We start from the raw sequence: 23,183 nt of genomic DNA, 5'->3' as shown, positions 1-23,183 counted from the left end.
TGGTGCTCAGGGAGAGGTCGGTTGACCTCTCTGGATCAGAGCCTTCTGAGGGGCTTTGGGGCCACTGAGTTAGCGTCAGATCTCGAGTCCTTGGTAAAGCTGCAACACTGCAGCCCCAGCCTTCAGCGCAGAGTAGTTATGCTAGGAGTTTGATGCATGACTGAGTGACCTAAGTCTGCTCCGGTGCCAGGCGGCTCAGAACCTCCTTCTTGAGGTGCAAGCCTAATATGAGAATGTCTCCACTTACAGGACACCCCCTCATTAGTGCCAGGAGCGGAGGACATAGAGACCTCCCATCTCACCCCCTCTGTGGGACCCTCTTCCCCACACACATCAGTTCCCGTCAGAGCCAAGATGTGTCGCCATGGAAACTGCTTGGCAAATGCTGGCAAGCAGAGGCGGCCAGCAGCCGCTCGCACTACCCAGCTCCCGGCACCCGTTGAGGCGACTCGAGCAGGCCTGGCAGTGTATGGCATGTGTGCGGTGAGTGAGGGCTTGGGTAGGCACAGGGGTGCACGTTAGAGGTGGTCTGAGTGCGTGTGCCCTTGTGTGTGCACACGTGTGCATGCATGTCCACAGAGGGAACTGTGTCCACGTGCATGTGCTCTGTGTGTGATGGCCGCTGGCTGTACACAGAGACGGGCAATAGACGACTGACAGGGATGTGTGTACTACAGGCTGGACGTCAGTAGATGCCGAGAGACCCGGCCAAGGCAGCCGGTGGTTACTGTCCCCACCCTCCATGTGCAACTCCTGACCAGAGACAGCCACTGCCCAGGTAATCATGCGTCTGTGGGGGTGCATGACTGGAGGGCTTCTGGGAGGAGGCAGCTGCTGGGTCTGCCGCTTACCCATTGGATGGGAGTCAGCCAGGTGGAAGGGAGAAGGGCAGTGCTCTGGGTGGAAGGCGCAGGCCCCGGCAAAGGCCTGGAGTCTGAGAGCAGTGGAGAGTCTGGAAAAGAGGAGAGACAACCAGCGGGTCTAAGCAAGGTCAGTCCTCACTCCCCTTTAGGAAATTCATCTTCCTAGAATGGGGGTGCCAGAAGAGACCCACAGAGGTAGCATGTGGAACGAAAGGGCAAAGTCGGAGACAGACAGAAGTCATGATGGGGCGAGCCAGGTGGCTAGGAATCTTAGAAGCTCCAGGGACAAGATGGGGGTTTCTCGCGAGAATAAGGGATACTTGATCTCGCTGTGCAGGGGGGCCGGGACTTGAAGGGGGTAAGGTCAGGTGGACTGAGCAGTCTGGAAAAAATAATTTGTAGGTCGACCAGATGTTCCTTGTTGATTATAGACCTATGGATAGATAGAGGAGTGTCTGGGAGACACACAGCTTCTACAGTGTGTGACAGCATAAGATGAGGTTTGGGTCCCCGGGGCCACCTCTCCAGGATCTAAAGACAGTACTATGTCCTCTCTCTGAGGTCTAAATCTCTGTACTGAATCTCCATTCTTACGGCCTCCCCCAGCTCTTCTATCTATGTGAGGGATGTGGCCAGTTTGGCAACCCCACTCTTCAGGGTGTCACACAGGCTCTCAGACCAGTGCCTGTGATCTCCTGAATGATTCTTCCTGGGTGCTCCAAAGGGAATGTCCCATGCCTCACCCTGGCCCACTTAGGACATACAGATTGCCAAGGTGCTGGCTCATGATTTACTTCCATTCAGAGGAACCTGGCTTTACTCAGGACCCCTTTCCAACCGTCTTCCCACACTGGAGGCTCCCCGGATGCTGCCAGACAAAGCTGCCAGGCTGGGCATGACCAGGGCCTTGTCTCCATACACACCTGTCTAGGGCAGCCCACTGTCTGGGAGTTCCCCCGTCACTAGTACTGACTTGTACTGCGCTCTGTGCCTCCCCAGGTTGACGCTTCCCACCTACAAATGGATAGAAGAAGGTCTCTCCATTTCAGGGCACAGCTTGCTTCTGAGACCTCTTGTCAGTCAGCATTCACCCATCCCACCATGCCAGGGTGCTGTGTGATAGGGTCCTGCAGTGAATGAGGGGGCTGGTGTGTGGGACAACCCTCATTCTGCAGCCTGACGTGGGCACCCTGAGATGAGTTTGTCATTTTGCACTGTTGATGTCCCAATGCGGGGGGCTGTGGGAACATCTCCAGGCAACCCTTCGTCAAGTAGAATCCTGTCAGGGACGTATGTTACTGGGCATGGGGTAGGCACCAGGACTAGGCCTCCAACACTCCTGTGTGCCTGGAAGTTATTCTTTCTGTTTGGGAAGCAACAGGTGGCTCTCTCCCACCCCTGACGACATAAAATGGAGGAGGGGAGTGGGGGATGATAGAGAGAGCCGTACTGGGCAGAGACAAGATAGAGAGAGGAGGAGTTAGATAGAGCCTAATCTTAATGCCCAGCCCCTTTCTGCAGCTCAGATTTGGTCTAGCTTTGGGGAGCCCCAAAGGCCTTTCTTCATACTATAGTTGGCAGCTCCCTACCCTGGTACCCTGTCGTAGGTCTTCAGTGTTTGTTGGGGGACAGCTTTCCACTGAGACCCCACCCCCCGAGTCTTAGGCACCCTGGCTGCTGTCTGGGGGAAACAAGGGCTCATAGAACTGGGGGACCTGGTGGGAATACTAATTGGGCTGCTTACAGGGTGGCTTCACAGGCTGGAAGCAGACAGCTGGACCCTGTCCAGGGCCGGCTGGGCCTGCCTTAGAGCCCTGTGCTTCTCCATCACTGAATCAAGATGCTTCTAATGCCCAGGGACTTCTGTTACTCTCACAGGCCTAGGGAGGGTCTTCAGCTCTTCCAGGATGGGGTAGAGACTGGAGACCTAGAGACCTATGGTCCCTGGTACCCAGTCCCAGCTGACCCTGAGAGAGAATCTCAGCTGCTCCTGGATGGGGTGAGGACTAGAGACCCAGAGGGCTTTCAGTCCCAGCTGACCCTATCTGGGCCTTCTATAACAGGCTGCCAGGAAAATGGCTGCCCCATCAGGCTAACGGGAGGGCTCTTCTCGAGCTGGTGGATAGGGAGGCCTAGGGAACCCGCATAACTTGAAGGGATCCTAGACTTTTCTACCCAATTTGAGCAGACCTTAAGTCAGCCTCCCCCAGCCCCCTTTCAGATGGGTTCACATGTATCCCAGGCTGACATCCAATTCTCTACGTAGCCAAAGATGATCTTGAACTCCTGATCCTCCTGCCTCCACCTTCTGGGTTTTGGAATTAGAGCCATGTGCTTCTATGGCTGGTTTATGCGGTCTTGGGGATGGAACCAAGGGCTTTATGCATGCTACTTCCCTGCTGTCCTCAACTGGACCCCATAACCACTATCTCAAGGTCACTTACCTGGTCCTATCCCTCACCAACATCTGTCACTGTCAGATGGCCTCAGTGCAAGGCAGTAGGAACCCTTGGGGCCCTTGCTGATGCTATGATGTGGCCCCATCCCCACACTGCTCCCTAGACCTATTCTATATCCATCTGCTCAAGGCCCAGCACATCTGGATTTACTAATACCGGCTCCTCTCCCGCGCCTGACCCTTTTTTGCCCTTGGTTCTGGCTCATCCTGCTGGCCCATCTGGGTGGTACAAGCCCCGAACACTGTCCTTGGACCTCACCCTCCTCTAAATCTTCCTTTTCTCTGATGGAATTGTTTCTGGGGTACTCTGCCCCACAGTCCAGCACCTGCCCCGCAGCCCAGCTCTCTGCCCCGCATCCCAGCGCTCTGTCCCTCAGTCCAGTGCTTTGTCCTGCAGTCCAGCACTCTGCCCCGCAGCCCAGCATTCTGCCCGCAGCCCAGCACCCTGTTCGCAGCCCAGCACTTGCCCTGCAGCCCCGCACCTGCCCCGCAGCCCGGCACCTGGCACACTGTCTGCTGAACTAAGGACTACCCAACTGAGGAATACGACTGTGCCAAGAACACGGTCGTTTCCTCTAATCCTTGCAACACTGTGAAGCAGTTTCCTGTTTGCCAGGTCGGATGAGCTCCTGTCACTCTTTGTTTTACAGCAGCTCACAAGCATTGTCCCGTCAGGAGCCCAGTGAGGTTCACAGTGCTCCCTCCACAGTGGTTCTCAACTTTCCTAATGCTGCGCCCCTTTAATAGAGCTCCTCATGTGGGGCTGACCCCCCAACCATAACATTGTTTCATTGCTACTTCATTACTGTAATTTTGCTACAGTTATGAATCATAATGTAAATCTCTGATATGCAGGATATCTGATATGTGACTCCCAAAGGGGTCATGACCCACAGGTTGAGAACCACTGCACCAGAGGCCCTGAGAAGGACCCTTCCTCCCTGTTAGTTGTCTGTTCCTTCTCTGCCTTGCAGGGTTTTGCTGTGTAGCCCTGGCTGGCCTGGACCCAATATGTAGCCCAGACTGGCGTTGAACTCAGAGGTCTGCCTGCCTCTGCCTCTCAATGCCAAGTTTAAAGGTGCATGCCATCACATCTGACCTGCAAGTGTTTTAAAACAGCTTTCTGGAGATGTGATTTACCTGCTACAGAGTCCACCTATTTAAACTTTTCCAGTTTAAAATGGTGGCTCACACCTGTGATCTCAACATTTGGGAGGCCGAGGCAGGAGGGTTGATGCCAGTTTGAGGCCAGTCTTGGCTACATAGTAAGTTCAGGGCCAGCCTGGGCTACATAGTGAGATCAGAATGACACCCTATCTCAAAAATTATACACAAAATAAAATGAATAAATGGATAATGAAGTGTACCTGTTCGGTGGCATCTGCTCTACCACTGAGCCAAATCCTAATGCCTCACTGGGGGAGTCTAGGCAAAGTCTACCATTGAGCTCTGCATCTAACCCTCATTTGGGATTTCCTCCCTCCTGCTACTTCCTGTCTGACAAAGAGTCATTGGCTGGGATGTGGCTCAAACACTGGAGCACTTGCCTAGTGTATGTGAGGCCCGCGGGCCCAACCCAGCAATGTGAACGCTGGGCATGGATGGTGTGTGCGCGCAGTCACAACACTCAGGAGGCGGAGACAGGGCATGGATGGTGTGTGCACGCAGTCACAACACTCAGGAGGCAGAGACAGGGCATGGATGGTGTGTGCACACAGTCACAACACTCAGGAGGCAGAGACAGGGCATGGATGGTGTGTGCACACAGTCACAACACTCAGGAGGCAGAGACAGGGCATGGATGGTGTGTGCACACAGTCACAACACTCAGGAGGCAGAGACAGGGCGCAGTCACAACACTCAGGAGGCAGATGCAGGGCATGGATGGTGTGTGCGCGCAGTCACAACACACAGGAGGCAAAGACAGGGAATGGATGGTGTGTGCACGCGCAGTCACAACACTCAGGAGGCAGAGGCAGGGTGCAGTCACAACATTCAGGAGGCACATGCAGGGCATGGATGGTGTGCGCGCAGTCACAACATACAGGAGGCGGAGACAGGGCATGGATGGTGTGTGCGCGCAGTCACAACATACAGGAGGCGGAGACAGGGCATGGATGGTGTGTGCTCAGTCACAACACACAGGAGGCAGAGACAGGGCATGGATGGTGTGTGCACACAGTCACAACACTCAGGAGGCAGAGGCAGGGCATGGATGGTGTGCGCTCAGTCACAACACACAGGAGGCAGAGACAGGGCATGGATGGTGTGTGCACACAGTCACAACACTCAGGAGGCAGAGGCAGGGCATGGATGGTGTGCGCGCAGTCACAACACTCAGGAGGCAGAGGCAGGGCATGGATGGTGTGTGCACACAGTCACAACACTCAGGAGGCAGAGGCAGGGCATGGATGGTGTGCGCGCAGTCACAACACACAGGAGGCAAAGACAGGGAATGGATGGTGTGTGCGCGCAGTCACAACACACAGGAGGCAGAGACAGGGCATGGATGGTGTGTGCGCGCAGTCACAACACACAGGAGGCAGAGGCAGGAACATCAGGAGTTCACCATTGGGGCAAGTGAGCTGGCTCAACGCATAAAGATGCTCGCATAAACCCTGAGGACTCGAGCTTAACTCCAGGACCCACATGGTGGAAGGAGAAAACTGACTCCTGCAGGTTGTCCTCTGACTTTAAACATGAGTTCTGGCATGTTCACACCTCTCTCACGCCCCACAGACACACGCTGATAACAAGTTCAAGGTCCTCTGCAGCTACACAGTAAGTTAAGACCACCCCAGACTCCTTGAGACCCTCTCTAAACAAACAAACAAACAAACAAAGGCCTCATTGTACCTGTGGTCCCCTCGCTCAGGGTGGTTTCATCTCTGGATCCTTAGTTTGTATCTTCAGAGACCCTTGTTCCAAAGAAGACCTCTCTGCTGAGGGTGGGGGTGAACCCATCTTTAAGGAGACTGTTTTACTCTCTCTGGAGAAACTGAGGCATGGCAAGCATGACAACCTTTTTTTTTTTTAAAGAAAAAGATTTGTTTTTTATATATATAGTGTTCTGTCTGCATGTATGTCTGCAGGCCAGAAGAGGGCACCAGATCTCATTACAGATGGTTGTGAGCCACCATGTGGTTGCTGGGAATTGAACTCAGGATCTCTGGAAGAGCAACCAATGCTCTTAACCTCTGAACCGTCTCTCCAGTCCCAACATAGCAACTTCTTGGGGTGGTCAGCTGTGAGCCCTAGGTGTGCCTGACCCAGAGGCTGGTGACCAGGGACCAAGGTGATGGTAAGGAAGGTTCTCTAGGTACACCTGGGTCAAAAGAGAGGGATCCAATTTCTAGAATATTCGAGAGGTTTGGAGACCTGCTTGGGTAGAGGGCAGCATGTCCCATTGTACAGAGTGGGTGACTGACAGGCAGTAGCCTGGGCTGGATATGGCTTCGTCCAGGGCATCCTGGCCTGGGGACCTGGCAACCGGAGGCCTGGCTGTTGTGGCTCTGGCATCTCCCAGCGGTGACAAGAATGGACATTCTACAACTTCATTTATGTAGGCACATGTGCGTGCAGGCCCTCGGCCAATCTCAGGCATCGTCCTCAACTGTTCTCCAAGCTAGGTTTTGGCTTTTTGTAAAAGGGTCTCACTATGTGTCCTTGGCTGGCCTGGGATTACATAGATCAGGCTGGCCTCAAACTCACAGAGATCCTCCTGCCTCTGCTTCCCGAATGCTGGGATTAGGGATGTGCATGCCATACCTAGCCTCCACCCTATTTCTTTGAGGCAGGATCTCTCACTGAACTGGTGGCTCTGTCTTCCAGTGGTGGGATCACAGGCCTGAGCCTCTGTGCCTGGCCTTTTCTTGGCCACTTGGGCTCATGCTTCCAGGGTGAACATTTTACCCACCGAACCATCTCCCCAGTCCCTCACAGGTTCTTTATAGTAACCAGCTTTGGAGAGGACCATGAATCTTTTCTCACAGCCTTAGCTTTTGCCCTAACAAAGCACACCAGAAAATACTCACTAGAAGTGTGGCATTTTAGCTGCTGTTCAGGGCAAGCCCGTAAATACCAGGACTTGGGGAAGTGAGACAGGAGCCTTGTGAGTTTGAGGCCAGCCTCGGCTACATAGTAAGACCTAAATCTTTGGTGGGAGGGAGGAAGGGAGGAAGTAAAGAAAGAAGGAAGGGAGGGGAGAGAGGAAGGAAGGAGGGAGGAGAGGGAAGAAGAAAGGAAGAAGGGGGGAAGAAAGGAAGAGAAAGGAAAGAAACAGTTTCTAACAGAGAGGACTTTGTGGATGATCCTTTTAAGACAGTTTTAAATGTGGAGGGATAAAAAAAGTCAGAAATTAGGGAAGAGACCTGGTACTGGGATTATGGAGTCAGCCTCTGATTTTTTTTTTCAGAATTCCCCACATTTTCTACATTTATGGTTGAATCATTATTTCTTAATCATTATTTTCTTACGGAAAACTCCTTTGTCCTATGGGAATGATGGCGATGCGTGGCTCGGCCATTCATAGGGACGCTGCTGAGAGCAGGGGGCGTGTCCAAAGAATGCAATTGGAGAGGGCGGGCTGCCTGACAAGATCCCAGGAGGCTGTTAATTTCCCTTCATGAAAGAATCTGTTACCCTAAAGAGACCCAAGGAGAAAGGAAAGTTTGGGAAGAGGCATGGAGATTTAACTGGGACAACAACGCTGGGCATGGTGTTACAAACCTGTAATCCCAATTCTGTGGATGCTGAAGCAGAGTTTAAGGCCAGCCTGGACTACATACAGGGACCCTATCAAGCAAAAAAACAAAACTCCATCAACGGTAGCAACCATGCCCACGACTGGGGCTGGGCACAGGCTTGGCCCTGTGCTTAGAGTCCACCTCTGGAGTGGCTGTCAGGGGCTATGGGGACTAGTACGTGTCTGCGGAAACCAGACATGAATCTGAAGGCAGCATTTCCTGTTCCTGTGTCTGGAGTATTGAGTTTCCCCGCTCTGGCTGCTGTCACCAGCTTGCCTAACCCTTGGTGACAGTGGTGAGGGGGAACAGAAACCCCCTTTTAGCTGGCAATTCTTTGCAGGGTAGGTCAGTTCAGCAAGGAGGGCTTGCCACCCCCAAATACAAGCTTGATACTTTGGGGGAACTCTCCTGTGGTGATCTGGACCCCTGACCCAACCTGATAGGGCCAGGGCAGGTTCTTCCTGGCCACCCAGGTGACTCTGGGGTTGATGTCCCCACCTAATACTTGCTTCTAGAACACAGTCGGGCTATTCGTCCCTGCAAGATGGGAAGAAATAGGCTGGGCTGTGGTTTGGTAATGATGGGTATGGGCGCCATTGTTCCGATACTGGCTTGTTGACTTCTCGCTATAGACGGTAGCCACGCCTGGACCACCTTGCTCATCATTGAGGTCAGTGTGATGGGCACAGATGTACCACAAACCTGGGTTGCCTGTGGCCTAGTGGCCTAGAAGTATCTGAGAGCACGGGAGGCTCTGGGGAAGAGAATGGTTCTGTCTCTCTCTCTTTCTCTCTCTCTCTCTCTCTCTCTCTCTCTCTCTCTCTCTCTCTCTCTCTCTCTCTCTCTGCAGCTGGGGATTGCTTGAGGCAGGATCTCACTACGTAGCCCTGTCTCTCCTGGAATTCACCACTTAGACGAGGCTGGCCTTGAACTCACAGAGATCTGCCTGTCTCTACCTCCTACATTCTGAGATTAAAGGCGTGTAATGCCTTTTTTTTTTTAATGTTTTAGAGATTTGTTTTTACTTCTGTGTACGTGTGTTGGGCGGGGGTTGGGTGTGTGCTGTGAATGCAGTACCCACAGAGGTCAGAGGAGAGTGTTGGGTTCTCTGAAGCTGGAGTTACAGGTTGTGAGTACTGGGTGCTGAGAACCGAACTCTGGTCCTCTGCAACAATATCGGTTCTGAAGTGCTGGGCCATCTCTCCAGCGCCTGTCCGCCTGAATTGGGCTTGGCTCATTTCATCCTCTGTTTGACCTCGGGAGGGGAGGGGCTGAGATACCCAGCCTGACTGAGTGAGGCCTGTGGAGGCTCAGAGATCATGTGACACACGCCCCAGTGTGCCTCTGACCTGACTCTATAAGACTACTTCCCTGGGCTCACTGGGTGAGAATCCACTGCAGGGCCCACACTCCTTGTCACCTGTCAGCAGCTCCTGAGGGCCCAGGAGAGGGGGATGTGGTGTGAGAGCCGCTGCTTCCAGGTGGCCTCTTGGTCCCGTGATCCCTGTGAGAACATTTTCCCCGCTTTTGGCTCCACACCTGGGTTGGATGGGATGGAACAGACCCTGTGGGCTCCCAGCACTGTGGTCAGAGGACACCTTTGTGAAGCCGGTTCTCTCTTTCTACCTTTACGTGGGTTCTGGGGATTGAACACTCAGGTGGTCAGGTTTTCGTGGCAAGCACCTTTACCTGCTACTTCTCCTGCTCTTCCTTAGTTCCAGTCAATACACATCAGTTAAATAGCAGCCTCCCAGCTGGTGGAGCATGCCGTTAATCCCAGCACTCGGGAGGCAGAGGCAGGCGGATCTCTGAGTTGGAGACCAGCCTGGTCTATAGTACAAGTTCCAGGACAGCCCAGCCAGGGCTACATAGAGGAACCTTGTCTCAAAAACAAAACCCAGAATAAAAAATGAAACAAGAAATATAGCAGCCTCCCTCCCCCATCACATTATAACCAGAGTCCCCAGCCCCGATGGTAAAATAGTCTGTCAGAACGCAGCCTCATAGGGTAAATGTTCCTTAGCTGAGAGTTCCCGGATGCAGCCTGTCCTAGTAGGGGAGTCCAGGGGGAACTTACAACCGCAGTCAGGAGCAGAGAGAAATGAATACATATCTGCTTGCTTGCTTGTGCTTCGTTCCACTTCTCCATTATTACACAGCTCAGGACCCCGGCCTACGGCATGGTGCCACCCACACTGGGCGGGGTCTCGCATCGATCCATTTATAAGATCATCAGGCCAACTCAACGTAGGCAATCCTTCACTGAGACTCTCTAGGCGATCCTAGGCTGTGCCACGTTGACAAAGCTCACTTTCACAGACTCCAAGCCTGACTCTGGGGTGGGGAGTCGGGGTCTTGGTCCTGCCTATAGCCATGCCGAAGCCTGGGCCTTTAGCTAGTGCAAGAATGCCGGGCATAAAGCCTCAGATTTCAGTGACCTGCTAGGGGGTCCTGGGAGGCAGACCAGAGACTCACTGCTAGCAGGTGCTGAAGACCCCATGGGGTGGTCTTTGGTACCCATAACCGGCAGCTCTGGGGCTTCTTGAGGACATCCCTAGGGACAGCCTAGATGGCTGGTCTCAGAGAAGAACCCAGGACCAATGTGGCCCCAACGTGGTTGTAGCTGTTGCCCCTTGTCCTCTGGTCCCGGAATTGGGGGCGCTTGGTTCCCACAGAGGTTTCTGTATCTGACTCCCCGTCCTGGCTGCATTGAAAGTGTTTGTCAGTGACTAAACAGTCTCACGTGGCTACCAGTGAACGGTCTATACCAGCTTAAGATATTTATTTGTCCGGTTATGTGTCTTTGCCCTTGGCTACTATGTATCAAATGCCTGCTCTCTGCCAGGCCCTGTTTTGGGGTCCAGATCATGGGTTTCAGATACAGCAAGAGGGACAGGACAAAACCCTGATTTAGCATCCACCTGGGGGTAACAGGTGCCATGGGAGGTTGAGGCAGCCTCCTGGGGTCCCTATTAGAGCAGTGTATTTTTTCTTTTGAGGGGAGAATGTTCTAGAAGAGGAATAAAAAAGAGCATTAGGGGGGCTGGAGAGATGGCTCAGAGGTTAAGAGCACTGACTGCTCTTCCAGAGGTCCTGAGTTCAATTCCCAGCAACCACATGGTGGCTCACAGTCATCTGTAATGAGATCTGGCGCCCTCTTCTGGCCTGCAGGCATACATGCAGACAGAATACTGAGAATACTGTATACATAATAAATAAATAAATCTTAAAAAAAAAAGAGCATTAGGTTGATTAGGTTGGGAAACCCTTAGTGGGTTTCCAGTCTGTAGCAGCATCAGTTTTCTTGCTTGCTACTCAGTTTTTCCATCAGGAAGATGGGAACAGGTTCATGGGTGACCGTGGTAAGAATGTTCTGGAAGCACTCAGAATACTCTCTGGGGCTAGAGATGTGGCTCAGTTGGTAGAGTACTCATCAAGCATGCAACCCAGTCCTGGGTTCAGTCCCTAGCCCTGATGTGATGGTGGACCCTGCAACCCTAGGGAGGACTCATGGGTGTGATGGTGTACCCTGAAGCCCTAGGGAGGACTCATGGGTGTGATGGTGTACCCTGCAACCCTAGGGAGGACTCATGGGTGTGATGGTGTACCCTGAAGCCCTAGGGGGGACTCATGGGTGTGATGGTGTACCCTGCAACCCTAGGGAGGACTCATGGGTGTGATGGTGTACCCTGAAGCCCTAGGGAGGACTCATGGGTGTGATGGTGTACCCTGAAGCCCTAGGGAGGACTCATGGGTGTGATGGTGTACCCTGAAGCCCTAGGGAGGACTCATGGGTGTGATGGTGTACCCTGAAGCCCTAGGGAGGACTCATGGGTGTGATGGTGTACCCTGAAGCACTAGGGAAGACTCATGGGTGTGATGGTGTACCCTGAAGCCCTAGGGAGGACTCATGGGTGTGATGGTGTACCCTGAAGCCCTAGGGAGGACTCATGGGTGTGATGGTATACCCTGCAACCCTCAGGAGGACTCATGGGTGTGATGGTGTACCCTGAAGCCCTAGGGAGGACTCGGGAGGTAGAGGCAGGAGGGTCAGAGTTGGAGGTCATCTTTGATTACATAGTTATAGGAGTTACAGGCATGCACTGCTACATGTGATTTATGCTGTGCTGTGCTTCAAACCTAGAACCTTATAGACAGTCAGGCATTCTTATTTGGGGCTTTTTCTTTTCTTTTTTTCTTTTCTTGTGTGTTTGTTTGGTTTTGGCTTGAGACAGCTTCTCACTATATATAGCTCAGATTGGCTTGGAGCCTTCAATCCCTCTGCCTCAGTGTCAGTTTTAGGACGCCCTCCCCGCACCCCCCCCCCCACACCGGTTGTCTTTTACTCTGGTGTCCTAGGCTGGCCTGGGCTGTGCCACCTTCTCCTCAGGCTCTGAGAAGAGCTCCGAAGCACACAGTTGCTGGGAGTGTCAGTGGCCCACGTGCTCCGGAGCAGACAAGACATCAGAAGTCTGAGCGCCACTGGGGAGGGTGTGGCACCGTTTCCTACTGCCCTCCTCTCACACTTTCCACCGGATCCAGCTTCAGTCCCTGCCTCGCTTGCTGACGTCACACCAGGACCGGTTTGGTCCCCGTGGCCTCACACCAAGCTGCTCAGGGGCAGCTCCGGAGAGCACCCGGTTGCGAGGTAGGGCACGCGCGGAGAGCAGCCCCAGGCGCCGGGACCTGGCGGGGCCCTGATGTCCGGGGTGGGTGCTGGTGGTGCTGCAGAGTCTGGGTTCCAACCAGCACAAGCCAGGGGGGCGTCCGGGTGGTGGCGGCGTGTCCCTGTGCCGGGGACCGCGGGATGCACAGGGTGGACTTGGATAGAGGTTTCGGTGAGCTCCAGGGACCGGGTTTGATACATGTCACGAGCGCTGATGTTCAGGTTCCAGAGAAGAGCAGGGTCTCCGAGGAGCAGGGTGCCAAATCCCCGCCAGCAGCTCCCCAGGCCAAACAGCCATGACATCTTCAGATGGGGGGCGATCAGGCTATGGGAAAGCTCCCAAAGGAAGGCATTTCCCAGCAAGGACAGGCTGACTGTTGTAGGATGTCCCCAGAGAGGCGAAGTCTCTTGCTACTCGGGCTGCTTCTCAGCCTGTGTCTGGGAGGGATGTGGGTAATGTCCAAGCTCCAGGAAGGTAGGGCTACCTGTCAATCCAAAGAGCTGATGCCCGGAGATTCCGAACTTGCACGAAAGCTTAGACACGTGAACCTTTCACTGCCTGGAAAGGAACTGGTTTTGGATCTGGGGTCACTAGGGAGAGTGGGGTCTGCGCGGGAGAGTCCTCCCCAGCAGTCTAAGCCCTGTTTCCCCTCTCCAAACGTGCCTTGCATTTCCTTCTCCCTGGGGCTGCTTAAAGCCGCCTTGAAGACTTGGCCCTTAGTAAACAAACGGCGGCAGCTGCTGGGCGTTTTTTGTAGCCTCGGAAAAACAAGGAACAGACGGTGCTTCTTGTCCGAAGGGCAGGCATCTGCTGGATGTGGTGAGGCAAGCCTGTAGTTCTAGCTATTGGGAGGCTGAGGCAGGAGGATTGCTGCGAATTCGAGGCTAGCCCGAGCTACGTGATAAATCTCTGTCTCAAAATGAAACTGTAAGTAAGAGAGGCGAATAAGTGTGCTGGAGTTGGGTGACCTGTTCTTGGTCACCTCAGCTGCCTCTCTGGGGACATGCATGCTGTCCCCGGCTTTGAGCAATACAGGACAGAGAAGGAGGCACCTCACAGGTGAATCTAGGTTTAGCAGCGGGGGAGAGAAGCCATTTCTTCAGAGAGGGTGGTACCTGTCCCCTCATCACCAGATAGCCTTTCTCAAGGACAGTGGTTCTCAACCTTCCTCATGTTGCGACCCTTTAATACAGTTCCTCATAACTATTTTGCTGCTGCATCGAGGGGTAATTTTACTACTGTTGTGGATAGTAATGCAATATCTGATATGTGATCCAGGGGGGTCGCAACCCACAGGTTGAGAACCACCAGTCTAGAACCTCATTACCAAGCAGGGGGGTCCATGACTTGGATACCAGAAGGCCCTCCTGCCTCTCCCTGGGACCTTGACTATCATGAGTTTCCCTATCTGAAAGGCAGTATCTCTAGCTCTTTGAGGTCTCAAGGCTTGCGGGACAAGGACAGCCACTGTCATGATGATTAGCAGGGGATAGCGACAGACCATGACCGACACAGAGGACAGCTCCGGGCCATCTTGGACGTGCTATTCTGAGGAGGATTTGGCATGGCTGACAGGATGGGTGGGAGGGGTGGGGTGGCCCCTCAGCTTTTTCTGTGGCTCTTTCGGCTGCTAGGACCACTTCCTCCTGTCTCTTCAGTCTCTATGTGAAGTGTGTGGTCTTGAGAAGACTTGACATACAAGACAGAAAACCTGAGACAGTGGCCAAGAGTGAGGATATGGGCACCTTCTAAGAACCCCAGAAGGTAAATATGGCCACAAGGGCTGTTTGAGAGGAAATGCTGTCTGTGCAGACATCCGGGCTACCAGACCCCAGAGAAAGACATGAGACGGTACAGCGAGTCTTGTTTACTCTGGAGCCCAACACAGACCCAGTCAAACCAGCTTCCCGTCCCCGCTGGAAGGTGGTTCCTTTGGTCCTCAGCAACACCACCCTCTTTTCCTATCATGCTCCCCTGCCATTTGTGTTCCTTCTTGTTGGTCTTGCTTTTCTTTTTTGTTTTTGTGAGATAGGGTCTTGCTATATAGCCCTAGGCTGGCCTCAAACTCACGGTGATCCTCCTGCCTCAGCCACCCAAGTATTAGGTTTGCAGTTGTGACATTTAGCATCCATCCAGTGTCGTCTGGAGCTGGCATGTGTCCTGTTCCTCCAAGCCCTGGGTTCAGGGGTGGGCTGCCCACGACACTCCACATGGAGCAGACGCATGGAGTGATGTTCTGGTTTGCCTTCCTCCCGTCAAGGCGCACTGAGCATGCGTGTGGGTACATGAGCAGCCCTCCTGAGGAGGATGCAGAGGACAGTCCTTAAACAGCTGAGACCGACCGGGATGAACTGGCTGAGGCAGGGGATCTTAATCCAGGTGTGCCTGGGCCACATAGTGAAACCCTGTCTCACCGACGACAAACGCTTCTCATTTCCCGCAGCTTTGCCTGAGTGGGAGTGTTTGGCGGCAGTGAAGCCCCTGGCTGGTACGGGTGGTGTAGGCGGGGAGTTGCATGCTCACAGGGAAGACCCTAGGGGTAGGAGAGGGAACTAAATGATAGTCAGTATTCAAGCAAGCTGTGCAACCCTAGACAATTGGCTTTGCCTCTCTGAGCCTCAGTTTATTTGGCAATAAGATAGGTGAATATTGATAATGGCACTTTAAGCTTGTCATATAGGTCAGATGAAATGTTGTATTAAAATGGTCTTGGGCGGGGAAGATAGCTCATTGGGTATTAGACCCCCAGAAGAACACATCTGTAACTGGAGTACTGTTGTGGGGAGTGGAGACAGGAGGATCCTCAGAGCTCACTGGACAGCTAGTCTAGCTGAACTGGTGAGCCTTAGGTTAAGGGGGAGACCCTGCTTCAAAAAATAACGTGGACCATGATATTGACTTCTGGCCACACACACACACACACACACACACACACACACACACACACACACACACCTAACTCACACGAAGTGATCCGAAGGGATTTTCTTTTTCTTTTCTTTTTTTCTGAGACAGAAGTTTCTCTGTGTAGCCCTGGACGTCCTGAAACTCACTCTGCAGACCAGGCTGGCCTGGAATGCAGAGATCCACCTGTCTCTGCCTCCTGAGTGCTGTAATTAAAGGTGTGCATCACCATCTAGTTCCTGAGAATTTTCAGAATGTCAGATGAGGTAGACAAGATGTTGATCAGAGTGGTTCAGGTCATCTGTGACCATGGCCTCCCTTCTTTTCTCCTCTTCAGGAAGCTGTGAGGTGGACTCTCAAGGGCTACTCCAGATTAAATAACATATAGACCATTTCAAGTTATAGAAAGGGTGATGCTGAGATCAGGGGTGTGGCTCAGTGGTAGAGCCCCTGCCTAGAATCCCCCAGTGAGGGGCTGGGGTATGGCTCAGTGGTGGAGCCCCTGCCTAGAATCCCCCAGTGAGGGTCTGGGATGTGGCTCAGTGGTAGAGCACCTGCCTAGAATTCCCAAGTGAGGGGCTGGGGTGTGGCTCAGTGGTGGAGCACCTGCCTAGAATTCCCAAGTGAGGGGGTTATGGGTATGGCTCAGGGATAGGTTTTACCTAGCCTACATTAGGTCACATGTTCCATCTCTAGCACAGAAAGAGAGAGAGGAAAGGAGGGAGGGAGGGGAGGAGGGAGAGAGGAAGGGAGGGAGGGAAGGAGGGAGGAAGGAAGGAAGGAAGGAAGGAAGGAAGGAAGGAAGGAAGGATGAAGTAGGTACAACCTTGAGGGGTAATTAGAGGCACAGCTCCTGGCTGAGGCTTGGGTGTTGTGTGTGTGAGCAGGTCTGGGGCAGAGCAGGGAGTCTAAGTAGGTGGTGTGATTGGCATCCGGACACAAAAATAGGTTGATGAGACGTGTGAGGAGTCAGGTGCTTAGCAGCTGCAGGCCTCCAGGGCTGCGTCCCTCCTCCCCTCTGGGAGCTGACCGTGCTGGGACAGGGAAGGGAGGCCAGCAGCACCTGCCCTTTGTTCCCGCCTGAGCAGACCCCTCTGAGATGCGAAAAAAATCCCAAAGCAACCTGTTGCTGGAGCCAAGCAGCACCCACGTGCCCATCTTCACTCCCAGGGCGGGCTCTGGTTGACAGTGACTCCCACCGCTTGCAGCCCCACTGCCTGTCCACCCAGCTGCTTGCCTCCAGTTACAATTCGCCGTGTCTGGCTTGCATGCTGACTCTTGACTGTTAGGTCTGTGTCTTAGAGCCTTGTTAATAGTCTAGAAACCAGGGCCTGGGAGAAGTCCAGCTGCCTTTCTCCCCAGAGGACAGCCCCTAGGTGCACAAAGAGCTCTTGAAACGAAGAAGCCTATGGTTTGGGGGGAGGGTGTGGGCGCCTCCCTGAGGGAGCAGGGTGCCGTTTTGTGATTGTAAGGTGGGGGGGACAGCCTCTGGCTTTTCTGAAGGAGCCCTCCTAGCCGTGAGGGGGAGAGGCTTCCTTTATAAGCATGCCCCTCATTTCTGATGGATTAAAGCAGAGTTGGGGTCCTGTGGAAATAGACCTCTGTCAGGAAATAGGACGCCTCTGTGCTCAGTTCTGGCACGGAGAGCTGACTCAGTGGGTAGAGCACTTGCCACATAGGCATGGGCATCTGAGTTTGGATTCCCCAACACCCATGTGAAAAACTGAGCTGGCATATCTGTGGGCTGCAGCCCGCCAGCCTGGCTGATTTCTAAGCTACAGGTTCAGTCAGTGAGAGACTCTTTTGCCAAAAGTAAGGTGGAGCGTGATAGACTTGACATCAACCTCTGGCCTCCATAGTCGTGCACGCACCAGCGCGCATGCGTGCATCCCTTCTGACAGGGCTAGGGGAATGCTACCTCCTAGCGGTAAACAGCGTCGTTCTGACGCCAGTTCACAGAAAACCGCCTGTGGTCTGAGAGACAGGTATGTGTGATCAAGAACAATGACCGAGGTGCCTTGTGTGTCCTCTGCAGGGTGTCGCAGGCTTTTGCTCACCTTGCTGAGACATTCCAGCACAAGGCAGAACGGAGCCACACTGTCTTTCAGTCCAGTCTATCTCCTGGGAGCCCTGAGCAGCTACTCTGTCAGCCCGAGGGAAGGTTCTAGAAGAGACCGTGGCTGTCCCCTGGGAGATTCATGGGCCAGAAAAGGAGCCTCAAGGAGTGGCCAGGGGCCGCACACACACCATGCTGCAGTGCAGACCACCCCAGGAGTTCAGCTTCGGGCCCCGGGCCCTGAAGGATGCCCTGATCTCCTGCGACCTGGCCCTGCAGCAGCTTTACACCTCAGCCTTCTCCCCATCGGAGAGGCTTTTCCTGTCTGAGGCCTACAACCCTCACCGGACCCTCTTCAGCACACTGCTCATCCACTCGGCCTTTGACTGGCTCCTGAGTCGCCCAGAGGCCCCTGAGGATTTCGAGACCTTCCATGCTTCCCTGCAACTCCGGAAGCAGAGCCTGGCCCGGAAACACATTTACCTGCAGCCCATAGGTATGAGAGCTGTCTGGAGCCATTAGTACTCCTGGGAGGGGGTATGTGGCTCAGAGGTAGAGCACCTGCCTAGAATCCCCCAGTGAGGGGCTGGGGTGTGGCTCAGAGGTAGAGCACCTGCCTAGAATCCCCCAGTGAGGGGCTGGGGTGTGTCTCAGTGGTAGAGCCTAGAATCCCCCAGTAAGAAACAGCTACAGACAGAAATGACTTGAAGGCAATAGCTTGGGGTCTGCTGGGTACTCAGGAGGGACAAAGTGGTGTAGGCAGAAGTTTCTATCCTGCCTGGTCCCATAGGAGGCTTATATTAATTATAAACTGTTTGGCTTATTGTTCTGACTTATTCCTCACTACCTCTTACAACTTAAATTAACCCATAATTTTTATCTATGTTAAGCCACGTGACTTGGTACCTTTTCTCAGTGAGGCATTCTCATCTTGCTTCCTCTATGTCTGGCTTATGACTGCATCTCTGCCTTTTCTCTCCCCAGAATTCTAGTCTGGTTGCCCTGCCTATACTTCCTGCCTGGCTACTGGCCAGTCAGTGTTTTATTAAACCAATATGAGTGACAAATCTACAGTGTACAAGAGCATTGTCCCACAGCAAAGTGGCTTGCCTTTTTAGGATTCTCCATTCTGTATGGGTCATCTAGGTGGTGTACTCACAGTCCTGGCCATGACCTGGTCATAACCTAACCTGCCCTAGGGCCTTTGCTGGGTGCTTGGGGTCTCCGTGGGTGCTGAGGGCAAGAATTACTCATGCCACAGGTTGAAAGCTGAGGTTGGAGAAGTTGCTGGCTTTCTTGGGGGTAGAGCTGGATTCTGGATGAGATGGGACTTGAAGGCAAATCCAACTGTCCTCATGATCTCCTAGAGGGCATGGAAGGAACTTGGGGATCCTCAGATAATCCTCCAGGTCTCCTTATCAGGCAGACACTAGAGAAAATGGAGCAACTAGGGCTGAGAAAGAAGCTCAGTCAGATGCTGGAGAGGGAGGAGGGACAAGCTGGCAGAGGGACATGCAGGGCACTAGTGATTATTATCTTTGTAAGGGAGGACAGAGGGCACAGACTTTCTGAACATTGACATGCCCTGCTTTGTCCTGCTCCCTAGAATGGCACCTCAGTGACCAGCCTGGGTTCTCTGACAGTTCCTCCCTGCTGATTGGGCCAGAGTGCCACTTGCACTGTGGTTCCTGCTTCCCAGCATCCTACGGTCTGCAGACTGCTCACACTTGCTTTAGAGTTAGCCCCTCTGTCCACATCATCTGTTGGGTCTGGGTAGGAGGGCTAGGGTGGACCTAGGACCCGTCTTTCACCCTCCCTTCTTTCTTTCCATCCTTTTTAAAAAGTGTATTTGTGTCTGTGTGTAGATTTGTGTACATGCACACACGTGTTCTCAGAGGCCAGAGATATCTGATCCCCTTGAAGCTGAAGTTATGAGCAGTTGTGAGCTGCCCGTCATGGGTGCTGGGGATTGGACTTGGGTCCTCTACAAGAACAGTATGGGCTCTCGATTGTTGAGCCATCTCTCCATCCCTTTTGGTCTGGGTTGGCCCTGAACTCATTATGACCTTAAACTCCTGCCCCTCCTGCCCCACCTCCTGATTGTGCTGGGTGCTGGGATTGCAGATGTGTATCACCATTGCCCCGTGTGTGCAGTGATGGGGATGAAATCCAAAGCCTTGTGCATGCTTAGTCAGCATCCTACCTTCTGAGCCACATCCCTGGCCTCTGAAACATGCATTTCTAACAGTGTTGGGACCCTGCAGTCACTCACTCCTTGTTTCCATCTGAGACCTGTGCCCTGTTCAAGTAGCATACAGTGAGCTTATTACCCCCCCCCCCCTCCAGTGGCTGTCTCCAGCTCCAGATGCCCTGGACACCACTGTCAGCTGGTGCCCCTTTGCCCTAGCCAGGTTGCCTTTCTCTTGGCCTGGGACCTGTTAGCTTCTAGCTATGCCAGCTGCCCTCTTCGGTCAGCTTAGATACCTTCGCCCACCCTGTGTTATCACATAGGGCTGTGATCCCTTCCCTGTCAGGAAACTGGCCTTCTTCACATGAGTGATGCTCACTGGGCCAGAGGTCACAGCAGGCTGATGTGTTTCTGTTCACCTAGATCTGAGTGAGGGGCTGGCGGGATGCCCCCTGCTGGACCACCTTCAAAGCTGTGCGGAGGCTTTCTTCCTGGGCCTTCGAGTCAAGTGCCTGCCCTCGGTGGCCGCCGCCTCCATCCACTGCTCCTCAAGACCCAGTCAGGACGCTGATGGGTTCCAGCTCCACACAGGTGGGCTAGAAGGGTGTGGGGGGCTGCCTGGGGTACCACTGTGCAGCAATAGAGTCATCTGGAAGGAAGGAGCCCTGGAGAGGGAAGGAATGTGTTTGATTTGTGTGTGTGTGTGTGTGTGTGTGCATGCAGGTGTGTGTGTGTGTGTGTGTGTGTGTGTGTTGATACATGTGTGTGTAAGCCAGAGGACAATCTTAGATATCATTCCTCAGGAGTTGTCCACTTTGTTTGGTTATTTTTTTAAGATTTATTTTTATCTTTGTGTGCATTGGTATTTTGCCTGCATGTATGTCTGTGTGAGGCTGCCAGATCCCTTGGACCGGAAGTTACAGACAGTTGTGAGCTGGCACGTCGGTGCTGGGAATTGAACTCAGAACCTTTGGAAGAGCAACCAGTGCTCCTAACTGCTGAGCCATCTGTCCATCCCTACTTTGTTTTCTGACTGGCTAGTGAGCAGCAGGTATCGGCTTGTCTCTGCCTCCCCAGTGCTGGGATTACAGTCACAAGTGACCACGCCTGACTTATTTATATAATTAAGACTTTAAAAGATTTAGTTGCTTTTTTTATGTGTTTGCCAGGACATGTGTATGCACACCATGTGCATGTGTGGTACCTGCCGAGGTCAGAAGCAGTCATTAGATCCCCCTGGACCTGGTCTTACAGATGCTTATGAGTCACTGGTGGGTGCTGGGAACTGAACCAGGGTCCTCGGCACAAAGCAGCCAGTGCTTTTTATTTTTTTAAAATTTTTTAAAATTTATTATGTATACAGATGTTGTAGTATGAGCGGCGGGCTACTTTTCCGGCACCCGGCCGCCCGCACGGCTAGCTTTACCCGAAATAATTACATGGAAACTATATTCTTTTAAACATTGCCTGGCCCATTAGTTTTAGCCTCTTAACCCATTTTTAATAATCTATGTAGCACCATGAGGTGTGCTTACCAGGAAAGATCTTAACCTGCATCTGTCTGGAGTGGGAGAACCATGGCGACTCTTCACTCAGCATTTTTCTCCCAGCATTCTGTTCTGTTTACTCCACCTACCTAATTTTATGTCCTATTAAAGGGCCAAGGCAGTCTCTTTTTTAAAAAATATTTATTTATTTATTTATTTTGTATACAATATTCTGTCTGTGTGTATGTCTGAAGGCCAGAAGAGGGCACCAGACCTCATTACAGATGGTTGTGAGCCACCATGTGGTTGCTGGGAATTGAACTCAGGACTTTTGGAAGAGCAGGCAATGCTCTTAATCTCTGAGCCATCTCTCCAGCCCCCCAAGGCAGTCTCTTTATTTAACCAATGAAATTAACACAAGCCAGAAGATTTTCCCCCATCATTTCCCCTTTTTCTGTTTAAACAAAAAAGAAAGGCTTTCATTTTAACATAGTAAGATTACATATAACAAAACAGTTATCAAGCAAGAATTACAGTTACAATATTTATATCTATTTTATCTTTTATCATAACTAAGGAAAACTATAACTATAATTAACCATTCTTCAACTCCATCAAAGACTCCAGAAGGATATAATATTACCTAAGCAAACAAGAAATCCAAAGCTCTAGAAATGACAGAGACATCTCGCTGCCTGTACAGTCACCCAAAGTTCCTCTGTACCATTGGGGCATCCATCTTCAGCCTTCAGGCCCATAGTTTCCAGCAGACATTTTCATCAAGCAGGAAATTCCAAAGACAGTTCAGTCACTTTCTGCTGTGTCCTGCAGAATGTCTCCCAGACTCTTTCATGAGTCAGAAACCCCGAAAGACCATCTCACCTTTAGGCAAGTTCAGCAGTCCTCTCTCTGCGGGTTCTTTGTGTCCAGTTTATGCATCAGTCCAGGCAAGAGCAGTTTCTTGCCCAAATGGCTATCAAACTCCATAACAAGCCTCTTCGATGCCCATCTTCCTCTTGAAGTAGATTGGTGCTGCCAGGAGCAGACGTGTCTCATTGTCATAAAAAGCCCTAAGTTATTAAAACATTTAAAATGCCATATTCTGGAGTCTTTGAAAGATATGAAGAATGCCTATCTAACTGAAATATATCTCTATATATCTAGAAAATCTAACTAAAATGACTACAAGCTTTACTATCATCGATGATTATCCATTAGCAACCTATATTTCCTAATTATACATTACATTTTAAATGAACTACACAATCACAATACCTTAATCAAGATCAGAAATACATATACATATAACAAAATTGACCTTAAAATCCATACCAATGCAAATTATTCAATTTCATTCACCTATATCATTTCCCCCTTTAAATGTAAAAGAACATTTATAAACAATATTTTGGGAACATGGGCACAGTTTTTTCTCTCCAAACTGCTTCCTGCTGAATGGGGGCGCTGTTAATCAGATCATTTAGGGTGTAACCTGTGTGCCAGGTTTATCTCAGTTGGCGGTTGAGTGAAGTAATTTTTTGAGGGTGTTCACAGCAACTTTTTGGGAGGTCGTGGTCTATCATACCATATGGGGATAGAAGAAATCCATAGGGTCTGGTCCTCTGTGAAAACAAAAGAAGACCTGCTCCAAAGCATCATATCCTTAGACCCAAATTTTGAAATCGTAATACCCTTATATCCATTCTAGTTTAGCTTGGCAGCCCATGTAATGAAATGTCTCTCTGTACTTAGCTCCTTCACAGTCAAAAGTTTTAAAGAAAACACAATGTACATAATCCAGACTCTCTGTGAATT

At 52.0% G+C, this 23,183-nt stretch overlaps 1 protein-coding gene across 6 annotated transcripts in view; it reads left to right on the top strand.

The window, feature by feature from the left end:
- Window positions 1–394: 394 nt before the first annotated feature.
- Window positions 395–23,183, top strand: part of Amz1 (archaelysin family metallopeptidase 1) — a 36,407-nt gene continuing 13,618 nt past the window's right edge. The window contains exons 1-6 of one of the 6 annotated variants that reach the window (XM_075974334.1): window positions 395–483; window positions 678–778; window positions 12,426–12,714; window positions 14,368–14,497; window positions 17,673–18,189; window positions 20,305–20,472. In XM_075974334.1, coding sequence (XP_075830449.1) covers window positions 17,886–18,189; window positions 20,305–20,472 — 472 coding nt within the window. In that variant the 5' untranslated portion in view covers window positions 395–483; window positions 678–778; window positions 12,426–12,714; window positions 14,368–14,497; window positions 17,673–17,885. Of the gene's footprint in view, window positions 484–553; window positions 779–12,425; window positions 12,715–13,490; window positions 13,661–14,367; window positions 14,498–17,672; window positions 18,190–20,304; window positions 20,473–23,183 lie in introns of those variants that run through there. The other 5 variants (XM_075974344.1, XM_075974370.1, XM_075974379.1 and 2 more) reach the window with 5 other exon arrangements.

The sequence above is a fragment of the Microtus pennsylvanicus genome, chromosome 1, assembly GCF_037038515.1.
Source record: "Microtus pennsylvanicus isolate mMicPen1 chromosome 1, mMicPen1.hap1, whole genome shotgun sequence".
Lineage (NCBI taxonomy): Eukaryota > Metazoa > Chordata > Mammalia > Rodentia > Cricetidae > Microtus > Microtus pennsylvanicus.
The sequence above is the reverse complement of the archived record's forward strand: the minus strand, read 5'-3'. Positions and strand labels throughout refer to the sequence as shown.